The sequence below is a fragment of the Magallana gigas genome, chromosome 4 (genome assembly GCF_963853765.1).
Source record: "Magallana gigas chromosome 4, xbMagGiga1.1, whole genome shotgun sequence".
NCBI classification, from domain to species: domain Eukaryota; kingdom Metazoa; phylum Mollusca; class Bivalvia; order Ostreida; family Ostreidae; genus Magallana; species Magallana gigas.
Window position 1 is genome coordinate 23,237,781 of NC_088856.1, and position 22,879 is coordinate 23,260,659.

Sequence of the window (22,879 nt, forward strand, 5' to 3'; positions counted from 1 at the left end):
GTAGTGTCTCATGCATGATCATACACGCTTACTTGTTGAGTGCCTGCTTTTATATATCTTACTTGAATTAAATGAACATTGTTAAATGTCCAAATCATGAAAAAAATATAGTTTTAAACATTAATATAATCAAAGAACAATTTGAATTGCTGCTTATTGCATTTACCTTTGTGGTGACTTTTTTCACTTTCAAAACAAGTATGTTCCTAAAGATAGGAGATAAGATTAACAGGTTCCGAAATACTATCACTTACTACGTTCACATATGGCTCCGAAAATAAGGAAGATAGAGTAACTTGATGAATCCAAAAGGTGTCTACTGAATAGAACTATACGGGGAAAAGAGAACGGCCTGAGACATATCTTACTGAACGATTTTCAAGAAATTTCCCCCGATGGAAGCGGTTGAAGTTTGGGTTATAACGAACGCATATGTAACATGCACATTAAAAACACCGAGAAACGCGCCGTGTTTTATCACATTTATGCAGACAAAATTCAAAAGGGGAAACGGTTTGTTAGAAATTGGTCAAAGACTATTGGGTGAAAATGTTATTTTACTTGAAATGTGATCATGTTTGCCCCTATTTCATTCGTTAACCATTGTATTAGGATAAGTATCAACAAATGAATTTGATTGCAAAAACAAAATTGGGCTTATTGCAAAAGAAACAAAAAAAGAAACAAAAACAAAAAACAAAAACCTGATACAACCGTAACAGGAAATGACATATGATAGATGTATTTGGAGAGAGAGAGAGAGAGAGAGAGAGAGAGAGAGAGAGAGAGAGAGAGAGAGAGAGAGAGAGAGAGAGAGAGAGAGAAAGCGAGATGCAGGCAGTGTATATATGTGTTAGCCGTTTATATACTCAATTGAGGACATTTTGAAAAACAGGGAAAACATTCCTTGAAATAAAAGAATAAAACCAAATTGGCCACTTATTTAGGGGACTAAAAATTTCACATATATTCTGCTAGCGGCTTTCTACATCTTTTTAATAGCAAATATTTCTCAGTTAATAGTATTTCTGTTATGATATTTTCCAAAGCATGTTTATTATTGAGGTATTTGCTTGTGGTGTGATGCTAGAGTGGATTTTGATACAGTTACAGCAAAACTCGTTTATAACGAAGTCACTGGGACCTAAGAAATTACCTCGCTATATCCGTAATTCGTTATAACCGTATAAGAAATTCATTAAATTTACATAGCTGGGGCTCCAAGATGACTTCGCTATATTCCGTAAATTCGCAATATCCGTGTTCGTACTAACTACTACTGTAGTTACATTTCATATACAATCAGTTCTTTTAAATAAAATAGAGAAATTTATATATATATATATATATATATATATATATATATATATATATATATATATATATATATATATATATATATATATATATATATATATATTATTTTTTTTTTTAACTCGATACCTTTTATTGTGAAGAAATATATATTTTTTTATTTCTAAATATTGCATCTACATCAAATGGCTTTATCAATATTTGATCTCAAAATTTTAATATTTTCTTCTCATATCAACATTTTGTTTCGTAATTTTGAATGGACTTCAAGATAGGTAAAGTTAGCTGCTAGAAACTGGCTACTGGTACAACTGGTTTTACTGTACGGTATGTGAGAAAATCTAGCCACTAGATACTAAATGGCTGCGAGATGAAAAAAAAGTTTGTTATTAGTAATATGTGTCTAACTATTTTCTTTTTGAACTGATATTTAATCATTTACTCATATTCTATATTCTTTGTTAAATATGCCCTACTTTTCAAATAATTGTTAAAACATGTAAAGACTTTTATCATACATATTCATGTTAATATGTTATATAACGTTACTCAGTTATCAGATATCAGATTTCCAACTTTCTAGTACTTACATGAACAGACATCTTATTATTTTTCATATTCGTCCTAATATTTCAAGTAGCTATATACAAGCATATGCATGTAGATGACAGCTATTTGCTAGTCCTGGTGATTAAACATTCTCATAGGTCATCGTTATGATAACACGCTAAAGTATTTTAGATATATTGTGTTATTTCGTCAGCTACTGGATGAGTACTTTCAACCTCATTGTACATTTTATATATGTTAATATTGCTGTTATAAACATTCCGCTAGGTCATCCAAATGACATACAATCATTTCATGCATACACAAATATGTTCAATAAGAAATAAGTTGTAATATATCTTAAAAATATATGAATATAGTTTATTCAACATTACAAATTTTTTTAAGATTATTTGTCAGAATAAAGTTTTAAAAATTAAGAATAATCACGCATAAGTAATATACACTTTTTAGCCATCGATAAATTTTCTGAACCATTCATACTAATGGTTTATGCTAAATTTGTCAGCTTCCAGGGGTCCCTCTCCACACAGTTTTGTTCAAATGAACAGTTATGTTAAAATAAATGACTATGACCCCCCCCCTATAATAATATTGCTTTATTCTACCTGTCTTTAGAAAAAGCTTCACAACAGTCCCAATATCCCCCCAAAAAGTAACTTTACAGCCTGAGGGTGGTCTAAGGACAAGGTAAGTGATGTCTTAGAGTTAGAAAAAAAGTCATGGCCTTTCCTAAAATTAGGAGAGCTTCGAAAAACATACTTTAGACTAAGACATATCCTAAGATGTACCTAGGACGCACCATAGTCCTAAGATAGCTTCGTGAACATGCCTGCTGCACAATTACATGAACAAGAGTTACTTCCCGTGCCTGGTGCAAAATCTTCAGGAGTATTGTTTCAACACAACAAACTGCTATGAGAACGCGTTTTCTCAAGCTACATCCTACAGTAAAAAATATTGTCTTTGTCCTAAAGACATTTTAACTGCACCATGATGAAACGTATTTTTTTACCTTTAAAAAATCAAATGAATTCTAGCTTACAATATTTGTCATTTTTAGTCAGGAAATCAGTGTAATTTCAAATGCTGCAATGAGGAAATATCCACATTTTCACATGTACTAACATTTTTACACTTTTATTATGAAAATGTTAAGATCTTAATCATTTCATTTAAAATGTAGAACATAACTTTCATGTCAAATTTAAACAATCTAGACTTATCTACTAAATAATGAAAAGAAAATCACATATAATTCCAAAAAGAAACTAGATAATAAAGAAACTAAATAAAATGGTTCAAAACAAGTAAACAAAACAATTAACCTACATTTAAACCAATCAATATATCACAAGAACCTTTTCTATTTGATTGACAAGGCATCATTCTTCTTTGAGCATCATAAGGTGATCAATTACTGTTGGGAGAGGGGGTGATCAAATTAATCGAAACCCGAAGGCTTTAAGATAGATTTGATCACGCCCGACCGTATTTGATCACCTCATAATATTAAAAAAATGATTCCTTATTACTTAAGAGCTTATATATTTTACAGCAATGGTACTATAACAATTGAATATCAAAATAATCATTGACAAAATGTATTGTAAAAATGTATTGTACTATGCATTACTTAACCGTAGTGTTATTACAGACAATGGGGAATGTAAATATAATTATATAAAACTATAAATTATCAAAAGAATCTAAAGATCATTTTCACACATTTTGTGTGTCTATTTTGTTATATACACATATGTCATAATTTCTGCTCTCAGTGATGTATTTGATTTTAGTAATTTCTGAGTACAGAGGATAACCTCCATCGTCCGATTGAATTGTTTTATTCCGTGGATCACCAGTAAAGGTGACACACAGTTTACTAAGCAACTACTTTGTTAATACAACCATTAGTGATCATGCCTCTACTGACTAATCACAGTCCAATGAATCTCCTTGTTATGTACAGCATTATCTTCTATTTTATTTTTATTGTTCAGGTTTGTGAATCTTTAATACTACTTTAAAGGTAGCTGCTCTTAGTGACCATTCAGCTAGTCAAATACAAGAACCGTTTAAACAAGAGCTTGGACTTTGGATATAGTTGTGTCAGCAATGTGGCGTAGGCCTGTCTATTTCATTGTCGGCCACTTAGCCATTGTCTGGCTTTTGAGCTAAAACTACGCATTTGGTGCATATTTCGCCTGAAAACGCCTCATTTTTAACTTGTTTTGAGCAAGATATAGATAGCTACGTTCAACAGAAAGTCCAAGGTCTGGTTAAAGTGGTTCTATATTATTAATATGTATAGGAAAAACAAGAACCGGTCTCTCCCGATCCGCAAGTCCCGGTTTATCGAATTGCTTTCTAACTAATTTCGCTTCTTTATCAGTGTACATTGGGGTGATTTCTCCAAAGGAGCTGTACAGTTTTATGGGATCTAAAGCTTTTGGAGTGAATGTTGGAAAATATAGCCGTATACTTTGTACAGGTTTGCTTAACTCTTTGATTTCCGAGCTGTATTCAATTGTTGAAGATACTTCAGTAGATTTTTCGATTGATTTTAATGTTAGCAATGTTTGCTTTATTTGAGACTGTGTCTGTTTAGCTTTATCCAAATGTTTCTGTAAAAAGTCTTTTGTATACATCTTTACTTCATTTACTTTGGTTTTCATTTTGTTGACGATGTTGTCAATTTCTCTGTGCCATTCTTCTCCTCGTTTGGATATTTCTGTCGTTATTCTCTCATATTCTCTTTCCGTATAGGCCAGCTGGTTTTCTAGTTCAAATGCATGTTTTTCATATGAAGGTGAAATTAAATTTTCAAACCTTTCCAAGTCATTTTTAACGATTTCTTTTTTTGTCTTATAAACTTCTGAAATTTCTAAAATGCAATGTCCCTTGTGTTGATCAGATGTCCAACAGGAAGAACAAACAAAAATGTTACAATTTTTACACTGTAAATCACATATTTTGTGTGGATGAGTTCCACAATTCGGATAAATCAAGGTTGATTTTCGATGTCGAAAAGGGACTATTTTATGTTGGTCATACTCATCTATAATATGTTCACCTATACAAGGCTTGCATAAGTTGACGAGACAAAAGTCGCAGTAGCTATCTGCTATGGTGGTCATACAGAGGTCACACCGTTGTACATCCTGGGGACTGCCCTGAGGATCCATAGTTGTTGGTCTGTAGAATTTAAATATAGAATAATTCATTATTTTGATAATAAACTAAACATTTCAATGTAATTTAATTACACTTGTATAATTTTTATGTAAACTAGAATGTGTTCATTTTGTAATCGATTTATGCCTGCAATTGTTTAATAAGTAAATGAAACGTACATTGCAATGATGTAGTCAAAAATAAAAAAAAATATTTATTTTTAAGTATTCATGCATGATATAAAACTGATCAGTCGATGCTTATTAAGTGTGAAATATAAGTTGATGTTGGAAGTCTATATTAAATCTGGAAAAGAGGACCTAAAATACATCTTTTTCTAGAATCTGACCAGCCTGCGATTGTTACATATATAGAACATGTATATCATTAGGAATTAAAACTTTGCTTAATTCAATGTATGTCTGCCATGTACGCATGTCTCTTTTTCGACAGAAAAATTAATCATTTCATTGTTATTGAAACCATATTTAACTCATATTTAATTGAAAATAAATGTTTCAATGACTTGCCTTGTAGTATTGCTGTTTCTTTGATTCGAAGGACATCAAACATGAAGGTTATTCAATTTTTTTATTCTATAGCAGACCAAAATGAATTTTAAACAATTTTGCTGATGTACATATGTTTATATAGATTAATGTTAATTAAAAAAGTGCACATACCGTGGTTAACTAAACATACATATCCTGGGTTTTTTTTAAAACCACAACATTCCGCACCTCAACATGTCTGGTTTCTAACGAAATGTGATCATGTGACAGCGTTTTAAATATTTTGGAACAAAGTAAAGTTGTAATTGCTTAATTGTTTAAAACTGTTAACGGAGCCAACATTTAATGATATGTATCGATATTCAAAGGACAGTGTCACAAATGCGTTGATAGTTTTTAGGGTGTATTTAAACTTCATATCAACACAATGCTCTATCATCAGGGTATTATATTCCTGATGATAAACAACATTTTTGTGTTAGTTATTCGTCTCCTAATAATGCAAGAGGAAGTCAAATCGAAGTCAAAATTATATCATAAGGCTAATAATATACCAACAGCCAAACAATTAACTAGAACATGGACATTAAGTCGCTATAGTTATGAGCTTTTAGTCAGTTAATAAGTTTTACGCGAAATACACCTTTTGCTCTTTTTAGATTAACTTCATGTTAGGAAAGATATTTGCAATTGAAAACAAAAACAACTGTATGCAGTGGTGTTACATAACACTGATCTTTCTTGTTGAAATATTAAGTAAACATTTAACTATGAAATCAGCACTTATACATATATAGCAAAGGTCCATCAGTTTTAGAAGTAGTGGTGCTGTAATATTAGTACGAGGTTAATTTTGCTGATTCATCAAGTTTCTTAGTTTGCTTGATCAACCATGCCTTTGTCATTAGCTTCTCTAAGTTAAGCACTGGAACAGAGAGTTGAAATCAGGTCTTCAAAAATTGTATTTGATTATATAAGCAATAGTTTCAAAAGAAGGTACTACATTATACGTGTATTAAAAACGAATACTATCGGCAGTTATTGATCAGAGAAATCTCCGAAATTAATAGAAAAAATGTCAAATGAATAATACAGGTAATAGATAAATCGGTATCTTTACCGTAAAAAATATACATCAATTTTGACTCTGTCATGAAGTCCCCCCTCCCCCCCCCCAAAAAAAAAAAAGAATTGAATAGGAATATCGTGTTAATGTTTTCTATCGTGCATACATTATATTGCGACATAGGCCTACAGGATACCCGCTTTTAAAGGTATAGTTATAGAAAACGCGTCGTGTCCTCATTTTTTATTTAGACCATATATTGATTTCGACAAGTGCAGATCAGGCAATTTAAATCCTCGATCTATATTCCTTGGACATGGCTGTGTTTAGATTTCAGTGCAATGCATTGGTGGTCACATATCGAAACATTTACGATTGCTGCAATTAGACACTCTACTCACAAACAATGGAAACGTGATTCTGGAAAAAATGTGGGTTATTTCAGGTCAGAGTTATTTCGAAAGAGAGAACTTTAGGAGGTAAATTGTTCTCCAAAGAAGACTGAAAATGGAGTTCCACAGTCGATGGATTTTAACTACTTTGTTTATTATTTGTAAGTATATAAGTACTAGTATTTGTTCACCATAGTATGCACCCGATAGCATAAGTAATGAAAATGAAAACAAACATGGCTGTGGTTGTTAAAGTTTCACGTTTACTGTATGTACTTAGACGTTAAAATAGATATGCGTGTAACAATGTAGAGACTGTCACACTAATTCAAGTGTCAATATTTCTAGAAAAAATTATTATTTCCAATACAAATTAAAGCCAGTATTTAGACTGGTATGTAGACAATCTTCAAAACAGCTTATTTTCGTATTAGTTACAAGAATTGATATTACTATAATTTAACACTAAAATAATATACATATTTTGATTAACATAATTATTCACAAAAGACTGATACAAGAAGGTGCGTATTTTCTTACCAAATGCCTTATTATTTCTGTCGTTACAAGACAAAAATACTAGTGAATATATTTTGCGTTCTAGTGCTGTTGTACATTCATAAAAATCTATCAAACTCAACAAGGTATTATATAATAGTTTTCAATTTCCAGTAACTTAAATATGTTTCTATATGGGTCTTTTTTCCAGGTGGTAATAATTGTATGATGTTGGTTGAATGTACATGGGCACTTTAAGAATATATTTCATTAACAAGAAGAGAAGAAGAGATTTAAATATAAATTATTGGTACGTCACCGCTTACATTATGTAAATATTATATATTGAATCGTTTTTAACTAAATTATTTATAAAATAGTTAAATAATAAAAAAAAACCCTATTATTCTAGGATTGATGTTGCCGATAAGCTGTTGACCATTAAGCCTCCTTAAAGTGGAATTAATCAGCAACCCTGTGCATTTGGTTTGCTCATTCAAAGTTTGTGGTTTCATTAATATTCAAGGGTATCAATTTTCAGGGATAAAGTGAAAATCACAGTTTCAAGGATACGTAAATTCGTGGCCAATGACCCTATCAATACAAAATGTTAGTTGCGATTGCACTTCAATGAACATTAAATTATATTGATCAACTTAACAACGAAATCCACGAAAATTGGTATATATATATATATATATATATATATATATATATATATATATATATATATATATATATATATATATATATATATATATATATATATATATATATATATATATATATATATATATATATATCATATTTATTTAATTAAAACAAACAGTCACAGTGTCCGGTAATATATATTAAAATTTAAAAAATAATAAAAAAAAATAACAAAAAGATTAATGATGTTATATATATATATATATATATATATAATAATAATAAGCACAAACATTGCAATAACTCTCAAATTGACATGTACCTGCCCATAGTGATGATACAGATATATATAAAGCACAGAGAAATTCAGTTTTTGTTGGAGCTCCACCTTCCGCCCCGACCGAGGGAACGATCTCTGGAACCCATTCTCCTAGCAGTGAGCGGCCACCGCGCTCCCCACTTGGCTATCTAGGCAAGACAAAAATCTTGCTTTCGATAACGAACGGAACCTAGCGCGCTGGCCGCGCACTACACAGTCGCTTGAGATAGAGGTGGAATACAGTTAAACGACAATTTGAGAGGATCGGAACGATACACATTGCATAGATACAAACATATATAATAAGCACAAACATTTTAATAACTCTCAAATTGACATGCACCTGCCCATCGTGAATGATATAGATATATATAAAGCACAGACAAATTCACTTTTTGTTGTAGCTCCACCTTCCGCCCCGACCAAGGCTTGAACTCACGACCTCTAGAACCTATTCTCCTAGCAGTGAGCAGCCACCGCGCTCCCCACTCTCCAATTTGAATAAAAATCGGTCTTCCAGTTTTGCAATTTACTGGAGAATCAATAGAATTCGTGGTTGCTTAATTTTCGTGATATTCGTGGGTTGCCCCCCCCCCACGACATCCTCAACGAAAACAAATTTAGAAAGAGTTATCTTTGTTATTGTAACTGAAAACCGGCGCATCCACGAAATTACATCCCCCCGAATAAGCAAACAATTCACAATCCACGAAAATTGGCCCCCACGAATTTAAATGATTCCACAGTATATTTGTCTTTAGATTGCTTTGTGCCAAATTTGGTTGAAATTGGTCTGGGGGTTTAGAGAAGAAGTTAAAAATGTAAAAGATTACAGACGGACGGACAAAATGTGATCAGAAAGGCTCACTTGAGGTTTTAGCTCAGGGGAGCTAAAAACACTAATAGATGAATTTATTACAAATGTTAAAAGTAAACCTCATCACTGGTATTTGAACACATGTTTTGTACTTTTCTTTGACCTTTGTGATTTCAGGTCACTCTATTTTGGGCAATGAAGCAGCATATAGATCCCGAAAAACTACATCCTACAGCATGTAAGAATAGCGTACCTTGTCATACCAACAGTATTTTCTGCTATAAATCTCTAATCAGTTACTGAAAGTGTTCCTGCAAAAAAAAAAAACGTATAAAAGAATGTAATAAGAATGACTAAGTTGATAAATAAATGTAGGAAATTTAACAATCAAAGAATAAACAAATTGATATAAAAATATATGATACGTGATGACTCATTTAAAAATGAAAATATTCCAATAGTTGTTATTGCTTGTTTTCAGTTAGCTTTTGTTTCATAAAATGTATTTGTATTCTGGAAGAACCCTCTTAATATATTAACGTTTACAATTACAAATTTTGTTTACTGAAGGGAACCCTGGATGATTGTAGTGAGCTGTCTATCAATAATTGCTGTACCAGTGGTTATCATAATATGTATAAAATGTGGCTGCTGCAAAGTCCAGCAACGGGCACCTCATACAAGAAGTACGTATTATTACATTGGCTTCCATGAAAACTGTAAATTTCTTTCTAAATACATGAAACACACACCAAGGCCTTCATATAATAATATAGAGATATTTCCATTGCAAGATAAGACTTTTATCTTATTTTTTAGTTATTCAAAATGGTGGACAACAGATGTATCCTCCCCCTCCTCCTTATGGATACAGTAACCCAGCCGACAATTCAGGAAATCTTGGGAACCAGTTTAATTATGCAGGGACTCAGGGGTTTTCTCAACCCATGCAAAACAACTATGGCTCTCCAATGGGAACGTATAACACAGACGGAAAGTATTAATATTCATAACAATGTGAAGTCAATATTTAATGTACTGACGATAATTGTTTCTTTTTTATTGGTTTTATAGTTTTTGAGCATTGGTGTCACAGTGATGTCAAATTGAACTGGGGTTATTTACATTTCGCGGTCCTATTTGTTGAACTTCTTACTTTTAGGAGTTTTGTTTAGTGTGTTATTACTTGTTATTTACATGTAAATACATGTATATATGTTTATGCATTTTCAAATGTGTTGATTTTATTGGCAGTATAATAAGTTCTTATACATTATACTGTTGTTACTTTTTTAGTTAAACATGCTGTTCCAGATATTTATTCAAGTACAAAATAAAGTAACATTTTTGGGCCTTTCTTAAGAGTAGTTTTTATTTATGTTTCAACTATGCTAGAAAGGTGCGTAACCGTTTTACAGTCACTCTAGTTTGGGTGAAATTCGCCTGACCTTTGATATATTTAATTAAAAAACAAATTCCAAGGAAAAAGGATATATGAAAATTCCTGTTGAAAAGACATTTTTCCTACAGGACGGATAAAATGCATGCAGATGATACATGTATAAATCTTATTATCACAATTAATTTAAACAACATTGAAAGTCAGCAGTATTTTAGGTGGAATTGGACACCTCCTTGTGACGTATTATTTATCCAACAGCGTAGCGTTAGAGGAGAATCTCTAATTCATGAGTTCGAATCCCGCTGGAGATGTTATACTTTTGCAAAAACATATTGTTTGGTTAAATGTGAAATCTGAAAATTTTAAATCGGAGTTATTATTCCATGAGACAGTAGCAAGATTTTCTGCGTTTAATTCGCTATCCATGCAAAATAAAGAATCTATTTACCTAACCCGTAATATTAACAACAAACCAGTGAGCAGTGCTTTTATAAAGATAATATGCAATATTTCTGTGAATTGATAATGAAAGAATACACACATACTTGTTTAAAAAATATTCGTGGTACATATGTCTTTGGTGGAGCATTTGATGAAAAGATCATGTGGAAAAGAATAAGGAAATATAATGAAAAGATTCGAACACATGATACAAATTGTAGGATGTGTAATTATACATTTGCAATAAAAATATACAATAATTGTGAATGTTTTGAAAGGTCATTACTATAGGACCATAGTTATCAGGGGTTTTTTTTGGATTTGAATTCATTTTTTTATGAACTATTGTCGATGGATACGATATAAGTGGACAGACATGTATATTATTGTAATATATTTATTTTCTAAATCATATTTTAGTAGGACTTCATTTTTTTAACACTTCATAAACATGTATATCAAAATCACAAATGAAGTGCTTAAAAATTAATATCGTTTAAATGTATGATTATAGTTTTTCCAAATTTTGGATTATTTTTTTATGTAAATTGAAATTTACAGTTTAATGTAAACAGGGTGATTTTCGTTAATTGTTCACCCTTTTACATTTGCATACAATTTCGCCCGTCTTGAATCGCCCAGACGCTGTTGTGCCTAAATTAATAAGTGAAGACATTAGAATTAGCCCAGTCTTAAATTCGCCCGCTGATAACAAGGGCGAAGGAGGTAAAAATAAAACGGGTCGAATAGTTTCCTTTATACAGTAATGCATTAATTAATCATAAAACTAGCCATAGGCATGGAATGAAATAAAATTAAAGCTCATATCTGGAAATCAGTAACGAGGAATTTCAGAGAGAACAAGCAAGTTTCCACAGATGCCATAAAGCAAATTGATTTTAATTATTTGCCGCATTGTGATAAATGTTTATACATGTAATTCCAGTGCAGGAGTAAGAACTTGTGCATGCTTGTTCGCAGTCAAGAGGTTTTAAAGCCATGCATTTGGTATGCATTGCACGTTTTATCAAGCTTCTAGTACTAGTGAAATAAATTTTTCATAGTCAATCTACAAAAGAAAAAAAAACAGCTGGACTTCATCTTGATTGCTTTCAAAGTCTAAAATTTAACTGCTACCATTGGGCAACATGACACCTTAATAAAAACAAAGAGGGGAATGTTGGTGCATGCCTAAGCGCAAAAGGACTAGTTGACAATGGGTCGAGGCGACGATGCCAAACAACAAAAATGAACTGGAGGATTAACCCGTCACGCCAAAAGCCATCCTGCAGATCCAAGTCGAATTTGAAATTATTTGAAATTATTGTAAACTGTTTTTCATACTGTAACCATAATGCCTATATTTATTCGAAAACAATTCACCCGATGAATCGAAACCTATATTTATGTACGAAATTTTCATTATTTTATATAATGATACTTCCGAAATCGGTATTTTCATTCATACATGTACTAGTTCTAATTTGATGAATATCTATCCATTTTTAATAACTGAATGTTTATTTGTTCTGAATGCACACGGAAATATTTTGAAATTCTTCCTTCTCTCAATTGTTTTTTATTGAATTAATGCTTATCTGGTGTATTACTCGTAAAATCAAATTTCACAGACGTTACGTGGTGTGATAACATGTTATGCTTTAGCCTAGAACATATGCTTTTTGGAACGTCGTGTGTTTACAACATCTAAAAGACGGAGCCAAGAAGATATAATATATGTGTTTATGTTGATTGGTATGTAGATTTAAGTTCATTTTTGTTTTTGGTTATTTATTATTTTTAACCTTTTGGTCATATGATTTTACCCATTTGTAAATAACCAATCATAAACGGTATTTGTAATGGAAAATACATGAAAATGAAGTTGATTAATCTATTATTATTCAATTATATGAAATGATATTCAGTATCAGTATTACACATGCTTCATCAGTCTCATTTTTTTTTCTTAAGAGAAAAATAAGGCTGAAGTTATTTAGTCTGCAATTCATACACCCTCTACCGTAAGTTTATGTTTATTTATATGATTAAAAAGCTAAAACATTTAAAAAAAGAAGAGGAAAAAAAATGAATATATTTTTTGACCCATTATATTTACTGCATCAATTCTGATTGATTACCGCCGTACGTAATTGTACATTTACAAACAGTATTTCAAAAGAGTATTTTTCTACCATACTGCAGTAAAGTTTAACTAAAAATATTCTCAATTGTCCACCTTTTAGCATTGCCTTTTTGTGAAACGTTTGTTATCATTTAACCAGGCAGGAAGTATGTCCATGTACATGTATATTTTCGGAAATGAAAAAGGAAATTAAAAATAACCCGACATAAAATTTACATAACTAGGAATGTTGAAATTTAATCAGACTGAAGCATTTAAATTCATCTGAAACGTCTTAAATAATCTTAAGTTCTATCAAGTTTCGTTTTTTCATTTCACTGAAAATTTATGAAACGTCACTGTGAATTATTCCCGTCTATCTATCTATCTATCTATCTATCTATCTATCTATCTATCTATCTATCTATCTATCTATCTATCTATCTATCTATCTATCTATCTATCTATCTATCTATCTATCTATCTATCTTCTCACCTTCACCTGAAACAACAGCGACTTTTCATTTGCATTGTTACAAAACAGCACACCAGTTACAAAATTACGTATTACACAATGTAGCATTACACATTTGAAAATTTGACATTTAAAATTTTACAATAGCTTTAAGTTTGTATTGAATGCCCATACGTGAGTTAAGATATTGTTAATCAGAGGTTGTGGTGGTGAGCATACCCATGTAAAGTAGGTGTGCTATGCAATATTTTTTAATGTCTCATTATTGTTTATTTCGTCTGGTACATTGGATATGGCCCATTGTTTGTTTTTTGTTAAAGCAAAATCAATATTTGGGCAATAAATGTAAACATATGAGCGTATCACAAAAAATAATAATAAAAGGACGAAGTATACACTTGTCGTTCTCAAGTTTGAAAATGGGGTGAATATAGAATTTTTTTTTCCAATTTTCCGAAAGAAAATATACATTCAAATGTTTTGTTGAAAATATATTGTAGATTTAAATCACTTGACACAGAAATACAGTAAAACACGCTTATAACGAAGTCCCAGGGACGGGCAATTTAACTTCGTTATAAGCGTAATTCGTTATATCCGTCAAGTTTACAACTTGAAATAGAGTCTTGGGGAATGAAATTCACTTCGCTGTAAGCGTCAATTCATTATAAGCGTGTTCGCTATAACCGTGTTTTACTGTATATTTAAATAAATGGTTTACATGTACATCTAATTTTAGTTATGTAAGTAACGAGGAATAGAAAATCAAACATTGTATAATTAATGCAAAATAAGCTAACACTGTGTTACGACAATTAAAAATTTAGTGATTTCGCATCTCTTACACTGGCATGTGTCATTTAATACTGTGTGACTAAGTTCTAAATATGTCTTACTATTATACACCTGATCAAATTTCCCTTGGCTTTATGTGTCTGTAGACAATTTTATTTCTTTATAATTACTACCCGACCAGAAGGGTTATGAAGGAACATACAGTTCTACAGGTTGTTAAGCTTGTCAAGGATGGCTTTCCAAATGAAAGGCAATTTTTGATGACCTGGTTAATTGATGTTTTTATTTTTTTTATCAGTCTGTAACAGATGTGGCAGACGCTGCTACTGCAAAAATATCTTAAAAACGGTTGGTTATAGCTAAACAAATAAGAAATTTGGATTGTAGTATAGATACATGTAGCTGCACAATTAAATACTGTTTTATAGTTTTGTATATCAATAGTTAAGAGCTAGGCTTTTAAAATATGAAACAAAAATACAGTTCATTGGTACAGTGCATGTTTCAACATGCTGCGATTACAAGTAATCAGCAGTGTCAGTGCAGTACATCGATCTGTAAACAAAAATTATTCGGCATTTCAGAAATGTTATTCAAGGTAAGCAAAACAGTTCGTAGTAACTGACAAATTGACAACTTGTATTTTAGATATGCGTTTATAAAAGCAGCTGAGATATACATTTATAGTCCGTGTCTTTTAAATAAGATTTTTTGATCGAGAACCCTCTTTAAAAAAAAGTTGTCTTGTAAGTAGTCTTCTATTTTTACAGCTTAAATTTTCATTTATTGGATAAAAAAAATATTTATAATTGACAACAGTACAATGCAAAGATATTAACTTCTGACAGCATTCACAAACATTGATTTATGCATCGCTCTTAAATATGCTGTGACTGAAACCGAAAGTAGACCTACACGTATTGTGAATTACAAACTCTTAAAATATTTTTTACAATACAACCCTGTAACATAACACATTGTTATTGAAATTGTGTTTCGATTTTTTTTTCTGTCGAATTATTACTGTATCCATATATTGTAAGACAGTACATGTTACATGTACTGTATAAAACATTAAGACTTTTCCACTTTTACGTAATTGCCGTATTTTTAATGCTAAAAATAACTTGTGGATTCCCGTTATGTTCAAATATTGTTCGAGAATTCCTTGTAAGTTTTGCGTTAACATTAGGAGCTGAATCAAGTAGGCGATTTATGTACTGGCCAAATTATAATTTGTATTTATATATCTTGATTAATTTACGAATTGACAACGTATAAATTACAATATCATACAAAAGCTAAACACATTATAAATATGATATGAATGTCCATCATAAATTGTATAGTCTGATAAAAAAAAAAAAAAAAACTTCTTCATTTGACCATTTTTTCACTGACTAAAACATTATAATCAATTTGTTATGTTCTTTTGTGAAATCTGACCAAAACTTGATCCTGAAAGAGCAATTACATTAAAGCTCTAGATATTGGTCATTCTGGGTATTGTATTATCAACGGGAAGTAACGCTAATCAAGTCGTATTTCTAAGATTTGTCGCTCATGATTCTACATTGTGGCAATGGTCTAAACTTTTTCTTCTTGTTGATCTTTTTAAAACAAATATTGTACAAAACTGACAATAGCTCTTCGTTTTAATCAAATGATATTGTATAATTATGAAAAACAAAGATGAATAGGACAGCAGACACCGACTATACAGGTCCTCTCTATGATTGTCATGCAAGATACAGAATTTGTACTATTCAATGTTACTGAGACAATTACAATCTTCTAATCTGTAGGTAAAAGTGTTTGATAAAATGTATAAGAACATCAAATTGTAATCAAGTATTTAGACACACATCAATATACAGAAATTTAAAGTACTCTTCAATGCAAAGTATATCAAGAAAAATGCATTAATGATCTGCTTCTGTCTTTAATTTCATCATCTTTAAAACGTTATGATAATCATTTCAGTGCCTGACAGAAGCGGATATGGGTCCATTTCAGTTATTAGTGCTAATGACTTGTCCAATCATGACAGCAAAGGTACCTGTTTAAGGTTATTTCAACATTAAGTATTAAAATAAAGTATATATATATATATATATATATATATATATATATATATATATATATATATATATATATATATATATATATATATATATATATATATATATATATTTATATATATAATTATATATATAATTATATATGTGATTTATTCCTATTAAATGCGAGTAATACTATTCGCGTAAAATCGCGAGTAGCTCATGTCGCAGATTTATAATCTCGCTTTTATTTTTCGATCAGATGTAAACTAAAGGAAACTATGTAATGATAAGAATTCTGTTTTCATGATTGTTTTTCTTGTAATTTGATACAAAATGGTTGAATCGTGGAAGTACTCGCGTAAAATTGAGTATCTATCAAAATTGATTTAAAATTTACCTGACTTACGGAAAAACACCTATTTTTGTCTAGCCCAGGGACATCACTACTTACGACTGTTTAGATACCTTCGTTTAGATTTTCATAGGCAAATAGTTTTTTATGCCTGCATAAGGCTGTAATTCCGATTAAGATAGTTTTATAACTGACTCTTCATGGGCTAAATTTTTAATTTGGTTTCGAATCATATTAAATTATAGGCAAACTTTTCAAAATCCAAGCAACAGATAGAAATAAGAACAACATATATGTAAAAGTGCTAACATTTTGGATATCACCTAAGCATCTCAACAGAAAACAATTCTCGTCAGCCAGTCTTTTATTTTTACAAATATTTGCAGGAGTTATGTGTCATTTCTATGAACAAATATCACATTTGAGAGATTTATATTTAAAATATAGAATATGAAACGAATACCCCGTATTATTATATTTGCTCGATGTAAGCAAAACCTGAGAAGCTTCCTCTATTTAGTAAATAAAATCAAAGACCATTAATATAAGTGTTGTTGTAATGGACAGGATCTGTCAAGCTTTGTAAAGCTTTTGTTTACCTCTACATAAAACACCAAAACAAATTATTATGTGCGATAAAAATCTTAACTGAATTAGTCTTTCATTATGCAAGCAAAAACCTATTTGTCAATAATTGTAGGGAGATTGCGATATAAGCTTTGGAGTTTGTGTCCGGTCTCATTGTAGTTAAAAACAAATAAAGCTATGTAAACTTAATGTAGCAGATCAAAGTAACGATAATCATTACAATTTACTAAGGTGTTTATGCATGCAACTACCAATTGTAATGAACTAAATATATATTTGCTTCCAAAGAAACGTCAACTTTGTTTAGTAGTGTTGTCGTCATCACATACAAACGTTATCGTACTTGAAATTACATGTTTGTAAATCATATCGAGACTATCAACATGTAGAACTCTTCAGGCATATTCTTTCCTTGTGTTTTTTTTTTGTAACAGACTGTTGGCAAGTTTATTATGATAGATACAAAGTAACATACAATTTCTGTATAATGATGAAAACATGTTTTTTAAGGGTTACTTTACAAACACGGGATATTTTCCGGTTTCTGAGTGTCCAAAGAATACACAAGAATGGCAGGCATCATCTCTGCGGTTGAATTGTAATGATACTCACAAATATCACTGTGCACCGTACTATGATCTATCACAGCTTTATGAGTTTTGCTATCAAAGACCGCTATTAGAAGTTAAAAAAGGTAAGCTTGAACTGTTGGTTAGAAAGCAGTTTTAGCACAACGATTATGTTTTTACATAACACACATTTAGTCTAATATGTGTACACACACACACACACACACACACACACACACACACACACACACACACACACACACACACACACACACACACACACACACACACACACACACACACACACACACACACACACACACACACACACACACACACACACACACAATAAGCACACGCGTATTGTGGAATAATTTTTATTCGTGGGAGTCAATGTTCGTGGATAACAAAAATGTTCCTCGTTCGTGCGGATGTAGGTTCGTTGGTACTGTAATTGAGATAATTTTAATGAATATTAAACACATGATTGTGTAAAGCTATAGGTTCGTGGGGATGTAAATTCGTGTAAATTCAAGGTTAAAACACAAAAGTCATGAACATTGGTCCCCACAAACAAGTTGTTGTGCCAAATGAGTGAAAGTTTATTTATTCATTGTTATAATTATATTTATTCATTTTCGCAAAGTTCAATCATACATCATCACATATCAACATGTATAATACATTGTATTTTTTCTCTAACTTTTAGGACATTGCATTGGAATAACAGCAAATGGCATTATCAATCAATTAAATTGTCAATTTTTTGCTCAAGGATGTCCACTTGAAGACTACAACAGTAGCGAGATGTACAAATGTATGTAAACATGACTGTGTCCTTGTTCTTAGGTCACCCTTTTCAACTTGTAAGCAGTGTCATATAAGCCAAATTTTAAAAAAACTGTCTACTCTACTCTCACACATTTGGGTAATAAACTATAAAAATAGTCATGATTTCAATGAATCCCACTATCTACTAAAATAGTGATATTCATGGCCCTGGTCAGTCAGAGTTTCAAGTTTAAGAGTGGATTCAATATGGCCTTGGAGTGAAAATGTCAAAGATTTCTTAGAAACTATTCATTGCAGATACTTAAAATTTTAATTACATTGTAATTCTTTGTTTAGGCATGGCTTATAGTGGATGGGATTTTATCTAATGACAAATTCAATGTCAACTTCTGTTAAATTTCGACCTTCTTGCTGTTGCAGCTTAAATGATTTGTTAGATGAGTTAATGTATATCATATAACATACATACATGTTACTTTTCAAAGTCATAAATGTTAGGGGGAAAGAAGGGGATCTGCCCAAGACTGAAGGCCCACAAGTCCGAAGTTTTATTAGTCCGAGGGTCCACTAGTCCGAAAGTTCATTTGTCCGAAAAATCGATTTGAGTCTGCATAATTGCCCCTTTCTCCATTTTGCAATACCATATTATTGTTCACAATTTTCATCATACTTAAATGTCAAGTATTTTAAAAAAAAATTAACTAGTATGCCGATATAGAGTAAAAGTATGGTAGAAATAAAAAGGTTTCGATACCGTTAATATGCCTTAGCTAAGAAATAAAACATTGGGGGAATATGCAACGGGTGGGGAAAATTACTCGAACACTTGCGAAGCAATGAGTTCTAACAAAAAAATGACACATGAATGCACATGATAATGTATGAGCAACGTCAAATAATTTCTCCGAGTCAGCATAGTAATTATTCTAAGGTGATACAACATTTAACGTGCAGGTGGAGTATATTAAAATGCATGCACTTGATATGAATAGTTAATTTTATTAAGTAATCGTATAATTTACAATCTGTAAATTGGAGTTAACGTAAAAATGAAAATAGGTGGTCGTGTGGCGTGATAACTTGTCTTGGTTTACTTAAAATAACTTTAAAAAAATAAAAAGTCCATTCTTTCTTCGGACTAATTAACAAAAGTCCACGTAATTTCTGGTACATATAAAAGAATTAGTTTAATATTAACTGGTTAAAGTTGAATCATTTTTCCACTCTTTTGCATTTAATTTGCTGGTGACGATTAAAATAATTTCGAAACGATTTCTCAAACTAATTTAATGTGATGCATTCGAACTAATGAATATTCAGACAACTGGGCCTTTGGACTTATGAACCTTGCGACAACTGGACCTTCGAACTAAAAAACCCTCGGACTACTGGACCTTTGGACTTAAGAATCTTTAGACTACTGGACCATGACTGGACTGTTTGATGTTTCTCTTGTTTTACCTTAAATTTCCTCTACACATTACTTTACCAACCGCTTACAATACAAAGTTGGAACGATATGACAGTGAAACAGAAAATTAATGTATATTAGCCACTTATCTAAATCATTATGATAAAAGATTAAAACTCATTATCCAAGGGATTTCAGTTTACACTGAAATAACGAGTAGTAGTATGCGAAACTCGCAGTACAGATGCTTGATCCACCTCTTCATAGTTTGCGGTAAATATTGCGCGATTTAACTATGACGTCATAAATTTGATTTTGATTTTGCTTTGATTATGCTTCTAGATAGAGTAAAAAGAAATGAAGGCAAAAAGTAGCCCTCTTAAAACTGTTCGTAAATTGGTTAGCAACCCTCATAGTACTGTGAATTTCGGGTAAAAGGTCAGTTATTGTTGTCATAGCACTACGGGTGCACAAAGTAATCACGGGATGCTGTCAACCAAATCATCATGAACAGATTGACAAATCTGTAGCTTTTGTCTCGGCTGTTTTTTTTTCTCGCGCTCTGTCCTTATAGACCGCTATGCATCCCGATAAGCGGTGCTCGCTATAACGAAAGCGCAAAATTGAGTTGGAAATGATCCCTTACTCACTGGTTAGTTACAGACATGTCCATATTAATTAATTTGATAAACTTTCAGCATATCAAAAGATAAGGTTCCAGAACAGAAATAATAAAAAATTCATGTTAACTAAGTTAATGGAAGGATTAAAAACTGAAAGATAGACAGTTACAAGTGTTGGGGGGGGGGGAGAAGAGTAACAAGCCATTAGGGGATTCAATCGAAGCCATTTGCGCAATTTAGAATGTAAACTGCGAATTACATGTTGATTTATTAGGTTACACATTTGCCTAAAAATAAACAAAGCAAAACGAAACGACAAAGGCATTATATAAATAGTGCCTGTTTCGGAGGGTAACAGTTGAATTTTACACCCCAAGAAAATCATTGTCACCCGACGAGAAGCGGAGGTGGACAATGGTTTTCGAGGGGTGTCAATTTCAACTGTTATCCTCCCAAACAGGTATTACATAAATTTAAATAGAACAGTTTTTACACATCAATATCCATAAATTAGGAATCTTTAAATAGTACCTGATAAGATTTTAAGAAGGGTAATTTTGACGTCATAAAGCGTACATTTTCCAATAACTTTCTTAAAACTGAACAGAAAACACCAGTAATTCAGAGGTTTTTGGAATAGAAAAATATGTCCTCAGCTGTTGCCTACAATGAAACTCACATTAAAAATAAATAAATATTGTAGGTGATAGGCAAATTTGACATAATGCCATTATTCCTTCTTGAAACGGGGTGTAAACTTGGTACTTTATATTAACACAATCATGCTCAAGATGGTATGTGTATGTGAACGAGGGTTGTCCAAAAAGTTCGTGAAAAATCGCGTTTCGTCATTTTATATGGATTTATATATGGGTATAGTCCACTAATGCATTTTCCATAGGCGATAATGTTAACGTTAGGGTTCATAGCTCCGGTCCTAAGTTCAGCAACAAGGGACCTATTGAATGAAAGCTCATCAAATTGTCTCTTTCCTGTTAAAATTTCGTGGTGTCAAGTCAGATTCTTACCAGCACAATGCGTCTGCATTGAAAAACTCTGAAAATGAGGAATTTCACAAATTTGGAAAGGGTGTACATCAAACTACTTCAACCCTTTTCTTCAAATGATAATTCAATTTTGACACTAAAAGTCTTGCTTTTAAAATTGCAAATCCTCTTTTCTGACATGTGTCAAGCATTCTGATTTAAAATGTTCCAATAAATGTATATACACTCTGCAAGTATAGGAACTATTTGCTTAAAGGCACTACTTTGTTGTCCTACCAATTCTAAAAAATAGTTAGAGGGATATACATGTTGTATATCTAAATCTTTGTTATAAAATTTCAAATTAAACTAAAGTGGTTTTGAATGTTTTCAATAGATATAAACTAAAAATTTAATGTATCAAAGGGTCGCGGAAAGTAGGCACGGCCCAGCGTAAAAAATGTCCAAACTTTGTAATTGAGTTTTTAGTTATGAATAGTTACAGTTTTTATAAAACATTTCAAAACTTCATAATCCTCTGTTGTGATGTAGTCTGTATGGTGTACGTTATTTACATACGTAATTTGAAGCTATTTTACGACAAGAACATGTCTTTAAAAACGACTTAAACTGACTGCACAGAACAACGCGCCATTATAAAATAAATTGTGTCGACTGAGGCAAATCACCGATAGAAACAAAATAACGGTGTAGGAAACAGGAAAAACATCGAAATAGTTCGAGGTTTCTTATCCACAAGTGGCACAAGCGATATTTTGATGGAGTATGCGATTGTACCCTCTGACCAAACGGTGAATGTGGCATATTACTCTCAGGTAAACCCAGGACTACGACGTTATAGAAACTTCGTTATAACTCAACGTCAAACTGGGCCGTGCAGCCGTGTAGGCAATGTACATATAATGATAACTTCAATACAA

General features: G+C 31.6%; 2 protein-coding genes and 1 long non-coding RNA gene across 4 annotated transcripts in view; all 3 read left to right on the plus strand.

Moving 5' to 3' along the window:
• The window catches only part of LOC136269788 (uncharacterized), a 47,073-nt gene extending 36,633 nt beyond the window's left edge, over nucleotides 1-10,440 (plus strand). The window contains exon 4 of the mRNA XM_066081674.1: nucleotides 10,136-10,440. Coding sequence (XP_065937746.1) covers nucleotides 10,136-10,320 — 185 coding nt within the window. The 3' untranslated portion in view covers nucleotides 10,321-10,440. The remainder of the gene's footprint in view (nucleotides 1-10,135) is intronic.
• LOC136274567 (uncharacterized) lies at nucleotides 6,977-9,909 on the plus strand. Its single transcript, XR_010712988.1, has 3 exons — nucleotides 6,977-7,192; nucleotides 9,494-9,554; nucleotides 9,887-9,909. It is a non-coding gene; the product is annotated as an uncharacterized lncRNA (long non-coding RNA).
• Nucleotides 10,441-15,057: 4,617 nt separating the features above from the next.
• LOC105325699 (ankyrin-3) overlaps nucleotides 15,058-22,879 on the plus strand; it is a 130,782-nt gene continuing 122,960 nt past the window's right edge. For both annotated transcript variants that reach the window (XM_066081678.1, XM_066081675.1), the window contains exons 1-3: nucleotides 15,058-15,152; nucleotides 16,538-16,609; nucleotides 18,068-18,251. In XM_066081678.1, coding sequence (XP_065937750.1) covers nucleotides 15,141-15,152; nucleotides 16,538-16,609; nucleotides 18,068-18,251 — 268 coding nt within the window. In that variant the 5' untranslated portion in view covers nucleotides 15,058-15,140. The remainder of the gene's footprint in view (nucleotides 15,153-16,537; nucleotides 16,610-18,067; nucleotides 18,252-22,879) is intronic.